The 22,072-nt window shown below is 38.6% G+C and overlaps 1 protein-coding gene across 12 annotated transcripts in view; it reads left to right on the top strand.

Annotated features, from left to right (window-relative positions):
- LOC128698394 (adenylate cyclase type 1) overlaps nucleotides 1-22,072 on the top strand; it is a 1,819,232-nt gene that overhangs the window by 1,201,478 nt on the left and 595,682 nt on the right. For all 12 annotated transcript variants that reach the window (XM_070085014.1, XM_070085006.1, XM_070085009.1 and 9 more), the window contains 2 exons: nucleotides 11,012-11,231; nucleotides 19,872-19,996. In XM_070085014.1, the coding sequence (XP_069941115.1) occupies nucleotides 11,012-11,231; nucleotides 19,872-19,996 (345 nt within the window). The remainder of the gene's footprint in view (nucleotides 1-11,011; nucleotides 11,232-19,871; nucleotides 19,997-22,072) is intronic.

Genomic DNA, 22,072 nt, shown 5'->3' with positions numbered 1-22,072 from the left:
GTTACAGTTAAGAAAAGAGGCCGTTCAACACTTGATATTCAAATATCTCAGCCAGGAATAAGTAACAACAATAATTATATATGCTTGTTTCATTTTACACAATATTAAAACAATGGCTAAAAATTTTCTGAAGCAGCACCTCCACTAATTTTAGCTACAAGCCACCACTGGTCTGACCTATAGGTTAAGAGTTATGACCTAAGCCATTTTGAGGTCAAAGGACAATAAACATTATTTTTGGAACAACATAACTTGGGTAATATTTATCATATGCCTATTAAACTAAAAATTTTTGGAGTCAGCAGAGTGCAAGGGTTACACTGATGTAAATTCTGAATGTGTGACATCTTGACCTAGTTTAAAGGTCACTGAATAACCCCTGAAGTATCTGAAAAAAAAAATTAATTAAGAATTAAAGCTGATATATTTGCTACAAGAAACCCACAAGGGTCATAATGTGCTGCTTTTTGTTAGAGTAAAGTTCCATATTATATCTGTGTTTGCACCTGCCCATCACAATCATAAGTTGCAACTTTGGGCTTATGGAAAAAAGGTTTTTCATACAGGGATCTCATGGATTACAGTGTGTGCAGTGTTGAAAACAAGGACTACATGACGGGACACAGCAGGTCTTTGATTTAGAGTGCTCCACACTGATAATTTTGGCACTTTGGAACTAACAAATTACTTATGAAAACCAATCTGTGGTTATGATCATTACAAACATTCAAATAAATAATTTTTGATAAATAGTTTTTCCTCATTGATTTTTTAACCAAATGCTTTCATAATTTGCATATGTTTATTTTATGCATGTACAATAGGCCATCCCCCCATCCATATCCACAGGGATACGTTCCAAGATCTACCATGGATACCCAAAACCCTTGATAGTAGCACACCCTGTATGTAAGTTTTTTTCGTTTACATAGGTACCAATGATAAAGTATGCACAATAAGTGGAGAATTAGCAGTTGTTCACTGAAGTGAAGCACTTCAGGCTTCTCTTAGGCTTTGAAAAATTGCTTTCATCACTACTTTTGCACTTTGGTGCCATTATTAAGCAATATTAACCCTTTCAGGGTCAAGAGCCTCTCTCCTAAACATGTTCTTAGGGTCGAAAATTTTTTGGAAAAAAAAAAAAAAAATTCTTATGAAAATATAGAGAATCTTTTTCCGATCATAATGACACCAAAAGTATGAAATTTGATGGAAAACTTACGGAATTATACTCTTGTGAAGCTAGCGGTCTAGATGTTTACGCATCGGTGATTTCGCCCACTTTGAGCCCTATTTTCGGCCAATTTCAGTGTACTAGTCGACAAAAAACAGAGTAATATTTTGTGAAAGGATTCAGGGAAACCGTTTAGCTGGACTTGTGTCCTGGAGATGGGAAGTACAAGGCCTGCACTTTAACCCTTTGAGGGGTCCAAGCCATAGTTCTACGCCTTGTCCCCAGGGTCCAAGAATTTTCAAAAAAAAATTTTTTTAATTTTTTCTTTTGAAATGGTAGAGAGTCTTTTTCTGGAAGTAATAAAACAAAAAGTAAAAAATTTTATGGAAAATTGACAAACTTACACTATCGCGAATTTTACTGCTTCAGCGATATTTGCACATTGGCAATTTTGCCCACTTTGACTCCTATTTTAGGCCAATTACATTATTCCAGTTGACCAAATTCTTAGCTGTTTTGCTAGTATCACTTCTATTTTGTTGATTAAGTACAATAAACTGCCCAATCAACTATTTAAAGTACCCAATAAAGTGATAGAAATTGGTAATTTGGCCAATTTCACACAAAGTTCAAAATATTCCAATTTCAAAATAAGGTTCAGAATAAACAACACAGGCATTCCTGGGACTAAAATAACATAACCCATGTTTATTATTTACTTTCCAAGCTTTACAGATGAATTCTGTTTTGATTTTTAATTCACGTAGAGAATTTTTATTCACATCAAAAAATAGAAGATTTACTGTTATGCAATATAGTAATAATTGTATAAATAATATCAGTGCATTTGTGAACATATATTACACCCACCAGTTGATATGCATTTAAGGCATGACATCATTTGTTTACTCTCGAGCATCGGCAAAAATCAAACATTTTTGCTTCTTTGAGCTCAATTTCAAGCTATTTTCAGTAATAAAACCAATCAAAATCATCTCTATTTTTGTAATATACAGTGGACCCCCGCATAACGATTACCTCCGAATGCGACCAATTATGTAAGTGTATTTATGTAAGTGCGTTTGTACGTGTATGTTTGGGGGTCTGAAATGGACTAATCTACTTCACAATATTCCTTATGGGAACAAATTCGGTCAGTACTGGCACCTGAACATACTTCTGGAGTGAAAAAATATTGTTAACCGGGGGTCCACTGTATCTTCCATTCTATCAAATGAGACCAAGAATCTGTGAATACCATATGAAAATGCGCCGCAAAATCACTGTTTTAATCCAAAAACATGGTCGTAGTTTTTTTTTCTAATTATGCGCTACATGTTGCAGGATTTGTTTTATATGGTGCACACTTACCACATAGCTTCATTCTTTCATATCTAGGCCCAAATTTACTGCTTGCAGATTATCTGAGTGAGCTGAGCTAATGGCATAGAACTACAGCTTGGACTTAGGCTTCAAAGCCGTAAAACTATGGGACAGACCCTCAGAGGGTTAACCCATAAATAGTCCAAACGTATATAGTATTTGTTCACTACCCTGGTGCCCTGAATATTTTGAAAAAAAAAAAAAATTGTTTTTTTTTTATATAGAAATAAAGAGCACATTTTTCTATGTGTTATAGGATAAACAAAATTTTTTAGGGTCAATTCAGTGGTCCCTCGTTTTTCGTAATTAATCCGTTCCTAGAGGAGCTACTATAAACGAAATTTACGATTTGCGAATCAATTTTCCCCATAAGAAATAATATAAATACAATTAATCCGTTCCTGACTCCCAGAATTATTAAAACAAAAAAAAATTTACATGAAATATACATGTAGTACATAAACAATACAATGGGAAATGATGAATGAAACATTAACAGCATAACACTTACCTTTATTGGAGATTCTTCTTAGTGTATGGGGGACTGGAGGAGGAGAGAGAGTGGATTGTTTATAGTTTGGAAGGGAAATCCCCTTCCAGCAACACCTCAGGTACCAATTGCTTTTTGGGGTTGCTTGTCTTCTCTGTTTCTTAATGCCACTAGGGCCACATTGAGAGTCACTGGAGTCCTGTCTCACAAAATAACTGTGGAGAGAGCTTTGTTTCTGGCATCTCTTTAACACTTCCCTAAAATGGCCCAAGACTTTGTCATTGCACATGTTGCCAACATGGCTTGCAACAACCTTGTTAGGGTGATGTTTCTCCATAAAGCTTTCCATCTTACCCCACATAGTAAAAATCTCTTTAATTTCTGAAGAAGGCACCTTTTTCCATCTCTCTTCCTTCTCCTCTGCAGCAAGATTCTGAGCTGCGATCTGTTGCTCTTCCTGCTGAAGCTCTTGCAGCTTCTCAGTGGTGAGCTCTTTGTTGTGGTCTTCCACCAATTCTTCCACATCCTCCAAACTCACATCCAACCCCATGGAACTCCCCAGTGCCACAATTGATTTTACAACAGACATAGGCTCATCATTAGGTGATGAAAGATTGAATATCAGATTGGAGGGAGAGAGTATGGAGGAGGTGGACGTGTCAGCGGATGGGTCTATGAAAGATGAGGTGAATCATAGAATTGATGAGGGGAAAAGAGTGAGTGGTGCACTTAGGAGTCTGTGGAGACAAAGAATTTTGTCCTTGGAGGCAAAGAGGGGAATGTATGAGAGTATAGTTTTACCAATGCTCTTATGTGGGTGTGAGGCATGGGTGATGAATGTTGCAGCGAGGAGAAGGCTGGAGGCAGTGGAGATGTCATGTCTGAGGGCAATGTGTGGTGTGAATATAATGCAGAGAATTCGTAGTTTGGAAGTTAGGAGGAGGTGCGGGATTACCAAAACTGTTGTCCAGAGGGCTGAGGAAGGGTTGTTGAGGTGGTTCGGACATGTAGAGAGAATGGAGCGAAACAGAATGACTTCAAGAGTGTATCAGTCTGTAGTGGAAGGAAGGCGGGGTAGGGGTCGGCCTAGGAAAGGTTGGAGAGAGGGGGTAAAGGAGGTTTTGTGTGCGAGGGGCTTGGACTTCCAGCAGGCATGCGTGAGCGTGTTTGATAGGAGTGAATGGAGACAAATGGTTTTTAATACTTGACGTGCTGTTGGAGTGTGAGCAAAGTAACATTTATGAAGGGGTTCAGGGAAACCGGCAGGCCGGACTTGAGTCCTGGAGATGGGAAGTACAGTGCCTGCACTCTGAAGGAGGGGTGTTAATGTTGCAGTTTAAAAACTATAGTGTAAAGCACCCTTCTGGCAAGACAGTGATGGAGTGAATGATGGTGAAAGTTTTTCTTTTTCAGGCCACCCTGCCTTGGTGGGAATCGGCCAGTGTGATAATAATAATAAAAAAAATAGGCTCATCAGGGTCAGTCCCAAACCCTTCAAAATCCCTCTTGTCGACAAGATCTGGCCACAATTTTCTCCAGGCAGAGTTCAAAGTCCTGGTAGTCACTCCCTCCCAAGCCATACCTATAAGGGTTATGCAATGGAGGATGCTGAAGTGTTCTCTCCAAAATTCCCTTAGGGTCAAGTGAGTGTCTGTGGTCACAGTCAAGCACTGGTGAAACATTGCTTTTGTGTAGAGTTTTTTAAAGTTTGCAATGACCTGTTGGCCCATGGGCTGGAGGGGAGGAGTGGTATTTGGGGGCAAGAACTTTACTGTGATGAACCCAAACTCCTCGAAAATTAGGTCATCCAAGTTTGGAGGATGAGCAGGTGCAGTGCCCGTTACTAACAGGCACTTGAGATCCAATTTCTTTTCCAGGAGATACTCTTTCACACTAGGGCCAAACACTTCATTGAACCACTCGACAAAAATTTCCCTCGTGACCCATGCCTTACTATTAGATTTCCAAAACACACACAATTTACTCTTCATAATATTGTTTTTCCTGAACACTCTGGGATTTTCAGAATGGTACACTAGTAATGGTTTCACTTTGAAATCCCCACTAGCATTAGCACAGAACATTAGCATCAGCCTGTCTTTCATAGGCTTGTGTCTTGGCATTGCCTTTTCCTCTTGTGTAATGAAGGTCCTCTTTGGCATTTTCTTCCAAAAGAGGCCTGTTTCGTCACAATTGAACACTTGTTCAGGTTTCAGTCCTTCAGCCTCTATGTACTCCTGGAATTCATGCACATATTTTTCAGCCGCCTTGTGGTCCGAACTGGCAGCCTCACCATGCCTTACCACACTGTGTATGCCAGTACGGTTCTTAAATCTCTCAAACCAGCCTTTGCTGGCCTTAAATTCGCTCACATCACCACTAGTTGCAGGCAATTTCTTTACCAAATCGTCATGCAACTGCCTAGCCTTTTCACAAATAATCGAAGTCATAAGAGTATCTCCTGCTAATTGTTTCTCATTTATCCACACTAATAATAACCTCTCAACCTCTTTGAGTACTGGTGATCTCATTTTTGTCAGCATAATTACCCCCTTTGCAACAAGTGTCCTTGATTTCCTTTTTCTTGGCCACTATGGAGCATAAGGTTGTGTAGGCTTTCTTATACATCCTGGCCAGTTCGGCCACACTTGTACCACTTTCATATTGTTCAATGATGGTTTTCTTAAATTCAATCGTATTTCTCACCTTCTTTACCACAGGCTTGGCACTAGGAGCTTTCTTTTGAGCCATGGTAGCTTATTTAGTACTTGCAAGCACTAAAATAAATGGAATATTATGAAATATTTCGCTGAAGCACGTGAGGGGACCTTCGCTCACTGGTAAACAATGCCAGACTGGCTGCCACGACGGCTCACGCCGTGGGTACGCGTCCCGGACGAACTACGACTCGCGAGTCAACCTATGAAAAGCGAGTCCATGTCTATACGAAAATACCCCTATGATTGGCGAAATTTACGATTGCCGAGAACTACGAAAAGCGAGGGACCACTGTACTTACCGAGATATGAGGGTGCGAAGTTGGCACTTGGCGATTACCTGACGGCAACATGAAGCGCTGCCGCTTACAGAAATTCTACATATTTACCGCTTTTTTCCATTTTTTTTTTTACTTGATTTTCATGATATGATACTTATGTTTTATATTAAATCTTTTGATTTCAACATAAGTTGTTGCTTATACACCAATATTATATACAATATTATTATCATGTTGTCACAAACACACATGTACACACTGATAGGTGATTTTGCACACCTGGTTGAATCACACACTATTATCTACAACTATATTCATACAAGTATTTACATGTCCCACTTATGTTTCTAGAACTCCACGATTGTATGATACTCCATGAAGCATGGATTCATACGGAGTGCCACCCCACACTGGTGTCATATGTATCATGTGTCCTTCTGCTGTTGGGGCCGTTTTGTGGTCGTCGCACACACAACACACTTTTTCTGGGTATGCTTCTTTTTTGGGGTAGGTGGTATTGGTACCAGGTAGTGACAGTTAGGGATGATTTGGTCTGGCACTTCCTCCACTGGCTGTGGTTGTGATTGGGGGACAGGTTGTGGTGTGACAGGTCGCTGTTGAGGGGCAGGTACAAGTGTGGTACCATGCTTTTTTGCTATCTGTTTTACGACATTCAGGGAGAATTCTGTAAAACGTTTCCATTTTCCAGTCTTTATTTCACACATATTGAATGCACTGAGCACTGCAATGTCTACAAGGTGGAAAAACAGTTTTATATACCACTTGCGACTCCTAGGCACACAGTCAATGAACCCTATCATCGTGTCACACTTGTCAACTAGTCGCATATTGTTCGTATAGTCGACAACAGCAGCTGACTTGACAATACTTTCATTGGTGTCCTGGTTCACTTTGTTTGTACCATCTCGTTTCTGTGGATGCTTACAGCAATGTCATGTCCCGTTTGTCATGCCACATCAGTGCCATGATGTCATTGGCATGAAATGCTTGCACTGCACTTTCAACACTGCCTCCACTGAACCCTGGCATATGTTTTCTATTCCTTCTCACTGTGCCACATATATCAGTATTGTTCACATGTAGGAAATCAGTGAGCATAGAGCTTGTATACTTTATTTATTTATTTATTTATTTATTTATTTATTTAATGTCTTTGCAAACAGTACATTGAGATTTTTTGTATTTACAATAGTGGGTTGCAATGCAGAGAGCCTCTATTATGCCTAGGCATTATGGGCCAACTTAACATTATTGGCTTACTGACTACTTAACACTAAGGATTATATCATAGTTGTACAGTAGGATAGTAATTATTTCACAGTAGATTATTAATTATAAGTGAATCAAGATTTGTATAAGACAAAACATATATTCATATAATCAGAAATGCTTTTTGTGAAAGCAATGATTCAATTATATTCCTGTCAACAATGGATAAAAGGTTCAAAGTGATTGTTGAAGTTATGATGTGGGAGTACATAGGTGAGTGTGTACTAGGTATTTAGCATTTAGTCTAGGGTGATTAAGTGGCTTTTGAGAAGAGTCTTAAATTGATTTTCAGACCAGATTACTTTAATATCTTCTGGTAATGAATTCCATATTTTGGGGCCCTTTATGTGCATAGAGTTTTTACACAGTGTGATATGGACACGAGGTATATCAAAAAGAGATCTGTGTCTTGTGTTGTGGTCATGTGTCCTGTTTAGGTTGGTGAGGAGAAGTTTGAGTGGAGGGTTTATATTTGTGTGTATTGTTCTGTGTATGTAGTAGGCACATGAATAAGTATGGATGTTCTTAATGGTGAGCAGATTCAGACTTGAAAATTGGTGGAGTATGCTGGCAGGAGTGGGAATTTGTTATCATTCTTACTGCTGCCTTTTTTTTTTTTTTTTTTTTTTTTTTATAATAGTGGTGAAAGTCGCGCCACTCACCTCTGGCCTACAGTTTCGATTTTTTTTCATTACTTTGTGCTTGTCTCTACACCGGGCACTGGTGATGAGAAGAGTGGCACTTACTACTGCACTGTAGTTTTTTTTCTTTTAAGTAGTTCGTCTGGTTCTCGTATCCCGGATTATTAGGGGTTTTAGGTGATTGAATGTTGTTGATCCCCATGCACAAATTCCATATGTAAGATAAGAGTATATGAATGAATGGTACCCTGCCAGGATAGCTGATTGTGGAACGTAGTACCTTATTTTTGATAGTATGCCTACAGTCTTGGAGATTTCCTTTGTGATTTGTTGTATGTGTGCCCAGAACTTAAGGCTGCTGTCAAGGTAGATACCTAGGAATTTTCCCTCTGTGTGTCTTGTGACCTGATGATCCATTTAGCGTTATGTTAATTGGATCATTTGCAGCTTTGTTTTGAAACTGAATAAAATAGATTTTATCAGTATTCAGGGTAAGTTTATTAGTCATCATCCAGTCGGATATTTTCTCCAATTCGGCATTGACTGTGTTTGCTAGTATGACTGTGTTTGGGTGGGAAAAGACATATGTAGTGTCATCTGCAAATAATATGGGTTTGAGTAGCTGTGATGCATTCGGTAGATCATTGATGTAGATGAGAAAGAGGAGTGGTTCAAGGACGCTTCCTTGTGGGACTCCTACTGTGATTGGTTGGGTGGAAGAGTTTGCATCATTTGCATGCACATATTGAGTTCTGTTACTAAGGTATGATTTTAGGTAGTTGAGGGAGTGGCCTCTGATACCATAGTGCATTGTCTGTGTACAATTGTACGTGTACAGTGTATGGCCCTTGCCAGGGTATGGTTCCATCATTTTTCTAACAACATCACCAGAAATGCCCAACATGTGGCTGGTATCGTCGAGTGTGTTTTTCTTGGTATATACAATGACATCCAACAAGATCACTCTCACAGTCACACATAACAAAATGTTTTATACCAAAACAATGGCATTTACTCGGTATATAATGCTTGAATGACAGGCGTCCCTTGAACAGAATCAAGGACTTGTCAACAACAGTGTTCTTGAAGGGATAAAAGTAAACACTTCCCGGATTTTGTATAGAAGGTCATTTCTGTTGAGACTATTCTTGTCTGAGAAGTGCAACATTCATAGCAACAGAGTGAATCTGTTGATGGGAAGAAGGTCACAGAAGACAGGAGTACTGATAAAGTAGTCTGTGGCCCAGTAGTTACATATGTTGTTCTTATAGGTATGTGGCATAAGCATGACAGTGGTAAGGAATAAATACATTTCAGCCACTGTTGTATCTTTCCATCTGCACAGCTGTGATGATTCCCCAACCTCTGCTGTATTGTCCATGATATAGCGGTAATAATTGTTCATCTGGGTCACTTATCAGGTTCATTATAGGCTCGTCAAAGTATAACTGGAAAAATTCTAACTCTGTAGACTCATTTGTTATGGGGCATTCTGGCAGGATGCCACTTCCACTCGGATCAAAATCAAAAGGCTGTGGCACGAATATACTTTGTGTCCAGTTCCACTCTCGGTCACATGGTGCAGGGTGGACCTCTGGCATGGGGCGTGGGGGAGCAGGAGGGGGGACAGGTGTGGAGGCAGCACATGGTTGAGGGGCTGTCCTTTGTCTGTCCACCCACTATGCCATGTGGTCCAGGCACCATGCCACCCACCACTAATTCCTCCATCCCTGCATATTCATCTTCATGATCACTTTCACTGTCAGTGGCCTGAGTTTTGGATAGTAACCTGCCACGACCCTTGCCGCCGACTGCAGATGGCACACTGCCTGAATGTAGGTGATGATGCCTAAAAGTACGCTTCACTGGTGAATAATGATCACTATCGCTAGATGAATCCACTAATGGCATAAAATCAATCTCATCGCTACTTACATCAATTTCACTAAAACACCGGAAAAATGATAGTTTCCTCTTGCGTAGTTGCCTATGGGTAACACTTACCACTCCAGAGGTGCTTGGCCCAGGGTCTTGTGTGGCCACACTGGCCACCCCAGAAGTGCTTGACCTGGGGTCTGGTGTGGCCACACTGGCCACCCCAGAAGTGCTTGGCCTAGGGTCTGGTGTGGCCACACTGGCCACCCCAGAGGTGATGGACTGAGGGTCATGTAGGTTATCGTCGATATTTTCACTAATTCCTTGATTATTAGTAGCCACATTTGTGTCAAATCCACTAAACTGACGTTCTGTATCACTTTCTTCGAATAATAGAGTGCTAATATGCCGAGGCATGAGTGAATCACGAGGATGTGCCATAATGTTGACCCAAGATGGAGCTGAATGTAACTGATGCTACCATGCGGTACCCAGGCATCGCTGATTTTTTTCATATGGCGCACACTGAGTGCGCACACCCATTCTCTTGTGTCTAGGTGACTCAGGCCTATCGCGCCAATTTTGAAGGAATGAAAAATGAAACGTAAATATACGTTTGGGGTAGTAGCAGTAAGAATGTATATATACGTTTGGACTGTTTACGGGTTAAAGGAGGGGCTTGGGATTTTGGCTGTTGGGAGTGATATCTAAACTGTCATATCTGAGTGCCTCTGCAAAGACAGTGATTATTTATGAATGATGGTGAAAGTGTTTTTTTTCTTTTTTGGGTTACCCTGCCTCACTGGGAAACAGCTGACATGTTAAAAAAAAAAAGATGAATATTATCTAAATTATGATGTTCCAAATAAATGCTTATTGTTCTGTGACAACAAAATGTCCTAGATTGTAACTCTGCACATAGAAGTCAGACTGATCTAAGGTTTAAGACATGAATTCAGAGCATGTGATAACATGGAATATGAAATTTAATGAGATTTAGAGATGGTAAGGTATGGAATCCAAACAGTATTGGTTGTCTTGTTCTAGACTTATTCTGTAGTGTTTGTACTTATTTTATGAGAAGTGTACTGTATTTAGCAGCACAGTCCCCCAGCAATAACGATACTCTTTTTTTTTTTTTTTTTTACATGCATATGTAGCTGCTGGATGATGAGCGATTTAAGGCTGTGGATAAGATTAAAACAGTTGGATCGACTTTTATGGCAGCAGTTGGACTTATGCCGGATATGAGGATATTGGACCACAAGGAAGACTCGGCAAGTCACTACATGTCGGTGCTCGCTGAACTTGTTTTTGCATTCAGAGAAAAGCTGGCAAACATTAATGAAAATTCTTACAACAATTTTACACTGAGAGTAGGTGAGTTTTGACAACCTTGTTGCTAATATTTTTCATGTTCCTATACCAATGTGCCCTCTGGTTACAGTGGACCCCCGCCCAGTGGCGGCATCAAGTAATGGCAAATCGTCTAATGGCACTCTTTGGCGTCAAAGAATTGGCTCTACCAACGACGAAAAACTCGTCTAACGGCATGCAGCCTGAGTGGGCCCAGCCACTCCAAGACTGTGTATAGCCAGTGTGCCAATGTTTACAAGCCGTTGCTGTCGATTCCAAGTGTATCTGCGATATATTTTGTATTATTCCAGTGTTTTTAATGCTTGTAACTGCTAAATAAGCCACCATGGGCCCCAAGAAAGCTTCTAGTGCTAAAAAGGGTGAGAAATACTCTCAAAATACTATTGTACCATGGTCAGCTGCAGCTGCAACACCGTCAGCTGCTGCTGCACTACCGTCAGCTGTTGCTGCAACACCATCAACTGCTGCCGCTGCTGCACCACTGTCAGCTGCTGCTGCAACACTGTCAGCTGCTGCTGCACTACCGTCAGCTGTTGCTGCAACACCATCAGCTGCTGCTGCTGCTGTATTATCGTAAGCCATTACTGCACCACCATCTGCTGCTGCAACACCGTCAGCTGCTGCTGCACTACCGTCAGCTGTTGCTGCAACACCATCAGCTGCTGCTGCTGCTGCTGTACCACCATAAGCTGTTGCTGCACCATCATCAGCTGCTGCTGCAACACCATCAGCTGCTGCTGCAACACCATCAGCTGCTGCTGTGCCACAGTCAGCTGTACTACTCAAAGATATGGAGAGACTATTGTTGGTGTGGCTTATTGAGAATACCGAGAAACAATTAGCCCCAGAGGGTTAGCCACCCAGGATAACCCAAGAAAGTCAGTGCATCATCGAGGACTGTCTAACTTACTTCCTTTGGGGTCCTTAATCTTGTCCCCCAGGATGCAACCCACACCAGTCGACTAACACCCAGGTGAACAGGAAAAAAGGCCTGGAACTAGTGCTCATATTGGTGAATTTAAGGCCAGCAAAGGTTGGTTTGAGAGATTTAAGAATCATAGTAGCATACAGTGTGATAAGGCATGGCAAAGCTGAAAATTCCAACCCCAACAAGTGTTCAATTGTGACGAAACAGGCCTGTTCTGGAAGAAAATGCCAAACAGGACCTACATTACTCAGAAGGAAAAGGCCCTCCCAGGACACAAGCCTATGAAAGACAGGCTAACTTTCTTGTTTTGTTGTAATGCTAGTGGGGATTGCAAGGTGAAGCCTTTACTCATGTATCATTGTGAAAATCCCAGAGTGCTCAAGAAAAAGTGTCTCATCACTCAACAATACTCTTCAATAAAGGTAAGTGTCATTTTAGTATTTATTTATGCATGTATTGTGACTGTCTAATTGTTTTCTGTGTAAGGAAATGTATATTTCATGTAGAAAAAATTATATTTTTTAATACTTTTGGCTGTCTGGAATGGACTAATTGGATTTCCATTCTTTCTTATGGGGAAAATTAATTCGACCATTGGCAAATTCAACTGATGGCTATCTCTCTGGAAGGAATTAATGCCGTTGATCAAGGGTCCACCGTATTTGATTATTGAAACTGAAAGACTGAATAGCAATAATTCTTAGGGAAAAAGTTAAAGAATATATTCTCTATCTTTGTGTCCACCTTGAATAATACATTCTTCTCCTCCATTTGTGCTCTTAAGGTGATTACTATATAATAGTTAGATTTAGATTTAAGAGTAGACACAACTGCAGGAAAAAAAATGCTGTATATTTTCTACCAGAGGTCAACTCCCCGGGAAGCTACCCACTTACCTGCCTGGGTTGGGTTTTTTAGTTTCAAAAATCTGGACTTGACCTGGACCCTTAACTCAAAAGCTATTATTTATTATGATTTGGATGCAGAGAATTATAGTAATTTTGCTCTTAATTTTTTATTAAAGCTTTTTATAGGTTGGTCAAAAATACAGTAGTATTTTAAATGAAAATAGTACTTTGTTGTTACCGTATACATTAATACTGTGCAGCATAACTCAAATTTAAGTAAATCATTAATGGAATGTTGATCAGTGTTAGAGAGGAATGTTACAGGCATAAAGCACTCTGCTAAACTGCACCTCTAATAATTTATTTTTTATTTAGTAGTTTTGTGTAGAAATCTGTCTATTTTCTGTTCTAAAGGACATAAGGCAGTGGATTCAACAGATGAGTTAGATAAATAACTTGCACTTGTCTTGAACTTGAATGGTGAAGGTAGATTTTTAGAGGCCCCTGGCACACTGGTTTTACTAGTTATACTTATTACATCATCGTTTTCCTCCTCATGTCTCTGGTCATCACAGTTGGTTTTCTTAGAAAATTTATTGCATTTTTCTTTCAAGTGTTTTCGGAGTCTTTCAGTTTATGAGGTGAATTTTTACTGCAGTGTCTGTGCTTCTGTTTATTTTTCCTTGTCATCTTCTATTTCCTCAAATTCCTTGCAGTCTATAGCTTTATATCTGATTTTACTTGTCGTCATGAACCTATGTTGACATCTTCACTGCCAAATACACACTACCTAACTGTTGCTTTTGAATGAAATACAGCAGGGTCCTACTTTACAGCATTTTGCCTTTTGGTGTTCTGCTAATATGGACATTTCAAATTATGACCAAAACTTTCTGTATGGCTCCCCCCACCTGACTTTCTAATACGGTAACTGCGGGCCACCCAGTTTGCTTACATTCTCCATGAGCACGACTCTCTATTATGTCTGGAAACTTTCCAAAATTTCAAGTACTGTATTTTAAAGTTATTTCATATTTTATATATCTTTCTTTCAACACACCAGCCATATCCCACTGAAGCAGGGTGGCCCAAAAGAAAAACGAAAGTTTCTCCTTTTGCATTTAGTAATATTTACAGGAAAAGGGGTTACTAGCCCCTTGCTCCTGGCATTTTAGTCACCTCGTACGACATGCATGGCTTACGTAGGAAGAATTCTGTTCCACTTCTCCATGGAAATAAGAAGAAATAAACAAGAACTAGTAAGAAAATAGAAGAAAACCCAGAGGGGCATGTATATATATGCTTGTACATGCATGTGTAGTGTGACCTAAGTGTAAGTAGAAGTAACAAGACATGCCTAAAATCTTGCATGTTTATGAGACAGAAAAAAGACACCAGCAATCCTACCATCATGTAAAACAATAACAGGCTTTTGTTTTACACTTACTTGGCAGGACATTAGTACTTCCCTGGGCAGTTGCTATATACCAACCTACTACCTAGGTTATGTGTATCTGTACCTAAATAAACTTACACACTGTGCTGGCATGCAGGTACACATTAAAATCACTAAGAGTGTCTTATTAATCTTGAAGATGCCATATTAATAATGATGATAATAATAACACACACTAATAATCACTCTGAGGTGCATTAAATGTCGTATATTACATTAATTTTACATTTTGATTAATCCATTAATGATATTTTTTTTAAATTATATAGTAAACATGCTACATAACATATAAACATGATAAATACACCCCTCAGTAGAATAAATTAACATAAATATGAGATGTTTTTCCAGGCGTCTTATCAGAGTGTTAGAAAGAATAACGTTTTCTCTAGTTCACTGCCAAAGAAAATGTGTACACAATAGTATTACTGGGGGTAATTGTAGAAAATTATTCCTTTCATATGCCTTTACTTAGAGCTTCATTCCTTCTAAAAATGGTGTGTTACATTAGAATGGTAGTGTTGTTCTTTATTTATTCTACTTTACCAATGTGGTGACAACTTGTACACAATGTAAGGTGTTTGCATTATGATATAAGCTTCACAAACATGGAAAAGAACGTGTATAAACCAGATGCATTCGTCTGTTTGTTTGCATGCCCTATGTCTCTATCCTCTCTCATTTGTTCTCTCTCTCTCTCATTAAAACTAGAAATATTTTAAGGTAAGTAATGAGTGTACTGTATATGCATTTTATTGCTCTAGGGTGCTTTAAATGTCTTAGTAAGTGGGATGGCCAGGCAGGCTACCATACCTCTCACACCTGACTTTTTGCATATAAATATTATTCACCTCTCACCCTACATTAAGACCATAAGACTACAAATATTTTAAGGTAAGTAATGATCATACTGTACATGCATTTTATCACTCTAGGGCAGTTGAAATGTCGTAGTATATTACGTGTGGGTGGATTGGCCTGGAGGGCTACCATACCTACCACACATGACTTCTTGCAATAAATACTGCTCACCTCTCAACCTACATTAAGACTACAAGTATTTTGAAGTAATGATTGTACTGTGTGTGTGTTTATTTTTTGTGTTTTTTAATGCCTAGTTCTATTTCTAACTTAATATATGTTAGTGTAAACTTGTTTTCTGGCATTTATATGCATTTATAAGTGGAAAAAAATGGCGTTCTGCTTTCCGGTGATGTTCGCTTTCCGGCGGTAGCCTGGAACCTAACTTGCCATATAAATGGGGCCCTACTGTTTTTATGTTTTACTGATATAACAAGTCTCAACATGAATGTTTTCACTCTGGATTTCAACTTCATTTGTGTACTGTGTCTCAACATGCAGTATATACATCATACAGTAGGGTTGTTGCCAGAACAAGTTTCAGTATATGTGGATTCACTTGGTGCATGTCCTGACATGTTAATTAAATAATTTGAAGAATATAACATTAATATTGTTTTAATTATAATCAGTAATGTATCAATATTATTCTAATAAGATATACACCTACCATCCAACTTATGACCCACTCGATATACGACCACTGGGCTTATGACTGTTTTGTATGTAGTTGTTATAGGAAATAAACAACTGTTTATGTTGTACACAGTGTTACTCCTAAACCTTACAGTATAAAATACAGTACTAACACCATGAAAAGTAAAGTAAAAAATGAAATACTTAAATAAAACAATAAAATAAAATCATTACATAGTGTGATATTGATATTCAGTAGTAAGGTTCGACTTACGTCCATTTTGACTTATGACTGGTTAGTCAGAACCAAGCACGGTCTTAAGTCAGATGGTAGGTGTATAATATGCAGTGGAAGTATTAACAATACAATACAGTATTCACTGTAGGAGGCTTATGAAAGTACAGTACAGAACTGTACACTGGACTGTGCACAGTATTGTAGCTAACTTATGCATACTACTGTTAATGGACAAAATCTCAATGCAGTGCACTTAGTGCACTACTTCAAACATACAAAATCTTGATTGAGCTGACATAGTTCATTGCATAAAACATTTATCCAATCAAATATTTTATTATATCTTAAATCTATTACATGCGAGTCTGGTACATCAAGGTTTTACTGTACTCCATTAACACAATTTAATGAAACAATATGTTATCAGGGAAGAGAATAAAATACAAAATATATTGTATTAGTGTCTTATTTCCATGGCAGTTGGGTTTGTAAGCCATTATAGTAGTCCTAGTTTATGTACATCATTTCTATTAAAATTCTGCTTTATTATATAGTTAGTGAGTGTAACATTAAGCATATTTTCTCGGGTAGAAAAAGTTCATCTATGGCCAGTACTATACATATTTTACTGATCTTTTGTTCTTAATCACTTTCTTAATGAAACTCTTACTTTACTGTATGCACACTGTTGCATTCCTTCATCAGTATTTATCATCATTGCACAAACTCCACCAGTTTCTTGAACAATAAAATCACCAGGTTCACAAGTACAAAGCCAGATTTGTGAGACATGCCTTCCAATTTTACTATGTTAATGATAGTGACATTATATCAGTGACTTGTAAATACTGGCTCCTGTCATAGTGCTGTGAGTCGACTGCTTCCCTTACTCAAGACCCAATCTATTAACCCTTTGAGGGTCGACAGGCCCTCTCCAAAACTCGTTCTCAGGGTCGGCCAAATTTAAAAAAAAAAAAAATTATTTTCTCTTATGAAAAGATAGAGAATCTTTTCCCGATCATAAAGACACCAAAAGTTTGAAATTTGATAAAAAAACTTACGGAATTATGCTCTCGCAAAGTTAGCGGTGTCGGCGATGTTTACGCATCGGCGTTTTTGCCCACTTTGAGCCCCATTTTCTGCCAATTTCACTGTACTAGTCGACAAAAAACATGAATATTTCGCTAGAACTCCATTTTTTCTATCGAATTGGTGCAAGAAATCACCCATTTATGAAATTCAACTATCCAATACAGTGGTCAGAATTTAGCAATTTTGCCAATTTCACTCAAATTTCAAAAGATGCCAATTTCCAAATAGGGTCCAGAATAAACAAGAAAGACATTCCTGGCACTAAAATGACATTTCCTCTAGTCATTAGTCACGTCTCAAGGCCCCTCTTATATTCTTTTGCTTTCCACTTTGAATTTTTATTTTCACAAAAAATATAAGATTTACTGTTATGCAGACTACTGCATTAGTGTAAAAAATGGTATAAATATTATTGGTGCACTTGTGAAAGAATATTAGACTCACCAGTTGACGTGTATTGCACGCTTGGCACGATTTGTTTACTTTTGAAGTTTGGTAAAAATCGAACATTTCTGCTACTTTGAGCTCAATTTCAAGGCACCTTTCTTTGTAAAACCAGTCAAAATCATCTCAATTTCTGTAATATGTCTTCCATTCTATAAAATGAGACCAAGAAAACTAGAATACAACAATAAATACCATACGAAAATACACTGCAAAGTCGCTGATTTATTAAAAAAAAATGGTCAAAGTTTTTTTTTTCTCATTATGCACTGTGTGCTGCAGGATTTTTTTTAGACTGTGCACACTGACCACATAGACCCATTCTTTCATATGAAGGCCTACCAGCTTTCTCCCACTAGATTTGAGGCCGCTAGAATTTATGAGTACTAGTACGTCAAAAACCCCTACGCGTAAGACGTACTAGTACGACCAAAACCCTCAAAGGGTTAAAAATAAATCTAGCATCATTCTTTTCTTATTTGATATTCATAACACTTCATAAGTGCCAGAAGTGCTGCAGCCCCCAAAATTGAAAACCCCTTCTGTATTGGCATTTTTGAAAATATGCAGTGTAATTTAATCTTCTAAAATGTTAAAGAATATTTTTTTCTACAGTTAACACCAAACATACAAAATTTGATGTAGCATTTACTGAATTATGCAGATGTGAAGTTGTAGGGCAGGGAGTACTTTACACAATTGTGATTTCCCAGGAAATTCACCAGAAATTGACCATTTCCACCAATGTGACTGAAATTTCAAGCCATTTCCAGTCTTAAACTGACAAAATCTCTACACTTTCACCTGTATGTTTTCCAGTCTACCTTTCAAGAAACATCCAGTAAAACCATGAAAATCACACTGAAAACACCCAACATAGGGTCAGGGTTTGCTGTTCCCATTGTTCACTACATGAGGCAAGATTTTGTTTATACTTTGCACATGCACCACAGTCCCATTCTCTTATGTCTAGGTCAAAATTTGCTACTCTCAAATAATTTGAGAGTGCTGTGAATTATGCCTAAATTTAAGGTACCGCCACTGATCCCACTGACTTAGATTTACATGACTGTCAGTTGAAAGTGTAAACCTGTGTTATATACCAGTGACTGAGTTAGTGTGTGTTTTTACTTGCACTGCCCAAGCTAAGACCAGGCTCTCTTATTAACTGCTTGATAAGCTAGGCTATTGTTGTCCATGACCTGCAGGATCACATAGCTATCACAACTAGCTAACTCTTGCACAGAGTTTCCTAGTTGTGTCTTGAGGACCTGTTACCTGTGTTTGACCATTATTTCTTTACATAGTATTTGCTGGTAAACCTGTAAATAATCATGGAACCTCAAATGTTTACATAGTTTTTTTTTTCTGTCTTATTGTGTGCCTAATTTTCATTGGCTTTGTTGTACATATCATCCTTTGTCTTTGTTCACAGGTTTTTATTTTGCATGCAGATTAATTACTAGGTCTTCTAGTATTTGCCATGTAGTGTATAGATTATGAAATATTTCTCTCATTTTTAATCTAGAGTACATTGTGATCACTTTGAAGTGATCCCAGTAGTTTAAGCGGCTTGCCAATTTTATGTGAGTAATTGAAGATCACTAGATTCTGAGCTAATAATGAAAGATCACTAAATACTCAGCAATGAAAGATCACTAGATTCTGTGTGAACAACAAAAGATCACCAGATTGTCTGTGAACAATAAAAGATCAGTTGACATTGTGAGCAATGAAAGGTTTGTATATCTAATTTCTAGTCTTGATATCTTGCTTGCCTTGAAAGATGTGACTACAGAACAGTTTTCAAAATAAGAGTACATGTGCTGTGAGAAGTACCATCATCTTTTTTTTCTATGCCATCTTTTTTTTTTTCTATGCCAGTTTTCTCCTACCAAGGTAAGGTCACCTACCCTCTCCCAGAAAAAAAAATCACCATCATTCATTCAATAGCTGTCATGCCAAAAACACAGATATCATATTTCAAATGACTATCATTGATGTATCACTATACATACTATATATGACACACTGTTAGCTGCACCTTAATTTTTGCTATATGCTTTGTGCAATGTAACCTTTTTCTTAAAGAAAAGAATAGTTATCACTCTTATTATGTCATTGTATATTGTAATTCCAGGCATGAATATTGGCCCAGTTGTTGCAGGAGTTATTGGTGCAAAAAAGCCCCAGTATGATATATGGGGTAATACTGTTAATGTTGCTAGTCGCATGGACTCCACAGGTCTCCCAAATCATACTCAGGTATAGTATCTTCTTGTATTTTATGTATTATAATTTTATGTATCATTCCCAGTTTCTCTCTGACATACACACAGACAGACACAACTGAGAGCAACCCCCCTTCCATTCCATCCCCACCTCCTGCCTTCCCCACACTCCCCATCCCCACACCCCCCTTCCCCACACCCCCCTTCCCCACACTTCCAATCCCCATACCCCATTCTACTCCCCATCCCTACACCCCGTTCTACTCCCCATCCCCACACCTTGTTCTACTCCCCATCCCTACACCCTGTTCTACTCTCCATCCCCACACTTCCTTTCCACTCTCCCCCCCCCCCCCCACACACACACATACACATGCATGCATATGCAGCATTGGTATGCTAATTCCCACATACCTAAGATAAAGGAGTGCTGTGCAAGTGTAATAATATGAAGAATTTAGACAGAAAATTGATGCGATGAAAGAATGGACATCAACAGCCATCATTAGGAGGGAAAATCAAAATGTAACTTGCAAGTAATACTAAGTTCTTGAAAGAAACTGTTGACAGAAGAAATGGGATTTAATTTTTGGCTGCATAAGAAATAAATATCATCATAAACAGAGACAATGAGGAAAATATGCAAAAGAAAGGAAGAGGACAAAGCAACTAGCATTGTCATATAAACAGGTCATGACTCAGGTCACATGTACTTAAGAACTGCTAAAAGGAGTTAGGGACATAAGAACACTGTAGGATTACAACATTTCAGCTAGACTAAACCTGTCTGAGGAGAAAAGATGAAAAAAAGAGAGGAGCATATTTAGATAACTACAAAAAGCTGCTAGATAATGAAAGAAGTGAGATAAGATGAATATAAAATAGATAGCAACCATCTTAATATAAAGGAAATGAGAGAGAAAACAGAAAACAATACATAAATGAAAATACATAAATGAAGTAATACTTTCTTAGGGTATATGAATTACAGTCCCTTTCATTTCTGTCCTATTCCACTCCATCTTTCTCTATACAGGGTTCTAGAATCCAGATATCTGCTTCCAGAAGCAGATTATAATATACTCATGATAGAGAGATTCGGGACCCACCTGTCATCGTGGGAGACCATCAGCAATGTTGTTGGACTTTTAACTCGTTCACTGTCTCATACGTAGATCTACATAACTGACGCCAATGTTGCTCACATAGATGTATGTTTTAAGTGCAGCTCCATCAGATATGCTGTGAAGGGTAAATTTTGGCCTAGACATGAGAGAATGGATCTATGCAGTGAATACACACAATATAAAAGAAAACTCCAGTCCCACACAGTGACTTTGAGGTGTTTTCTAGGACAGTTTTTATGGCTTTGATAGAATGGAACACTCACTAGTAAAATAAACATGATTTTGGTCAGTTTTAGACTGGAAGTAGTTAGAAACAGGATTCACTGGGATGGATATATTTGATTTTTGACAGTTTTCCTGAGGATAGGTAGGGCTCCCCTGGGCTTCTTGGTATGTTTTATTGGTTTTTATTAGGTCTACTTCAATTATTGGGATGGCCTAAACCATGACCAGTCATTCTTGTTTATACAGTAGAACCCCCATATCCACTGATTCAATATCCGAGGTTTCAGTCATCCACAGTTTACTGTGGCAGAGCTGGCAGTTCTTCAAAGCCTAAGAGAAGCCATGAAGTGCTTCCCATCAGTGAAAAAGTGATAATTCTCCACTTATTGTGCATAATTTATCAGTTAAATTTTATAATAGGGATGTATAGGACTTATATATAGGGTTTGCTACCATTCACAGTTTTGGTATCAACAGCAGGTCCTCAGAACATATCCCCATGGATATGGGGGTCCTGTATTTTATCATGCAAGAAATAGGGTAAAACCTTAATTTTTTCTATATATACCTGGAGTGTACCTGGAGAGGGTTTGGGGCTCAACGTCCCCCGCTGCTCGGTCTGAGACCAGGCCTCATGGTGGATCAGGGTCTGATCAACCAGGCTGTTATTGCTGGCAGCAGGCACGCTGACATATGAACCACAGCCCTTCTGGTCAGGTACTGACTTTAGGTGCCTGTTCAGTGCTTTCTTGAAGATA

This window comes from Cherax quadricarinatus, chromosome 14, assembly GCF_038502225.1.
Source record: "Cherax quadricarinatus isolate ZL_2023a chromosome 14, ASM3850222v1, whole genome shotgun sequence".
Lineage (NCBI taxonomy): Eukaryota > Metazoa > Arthropoda > Malacostraca > Decapoda > Parastacidae > Cherax > Cherax quadricarinatus.
Note: the sequence above shows the minus strand (reverse complement) of the source record. Positions and strands in the feature narration are given on the sequence as shown.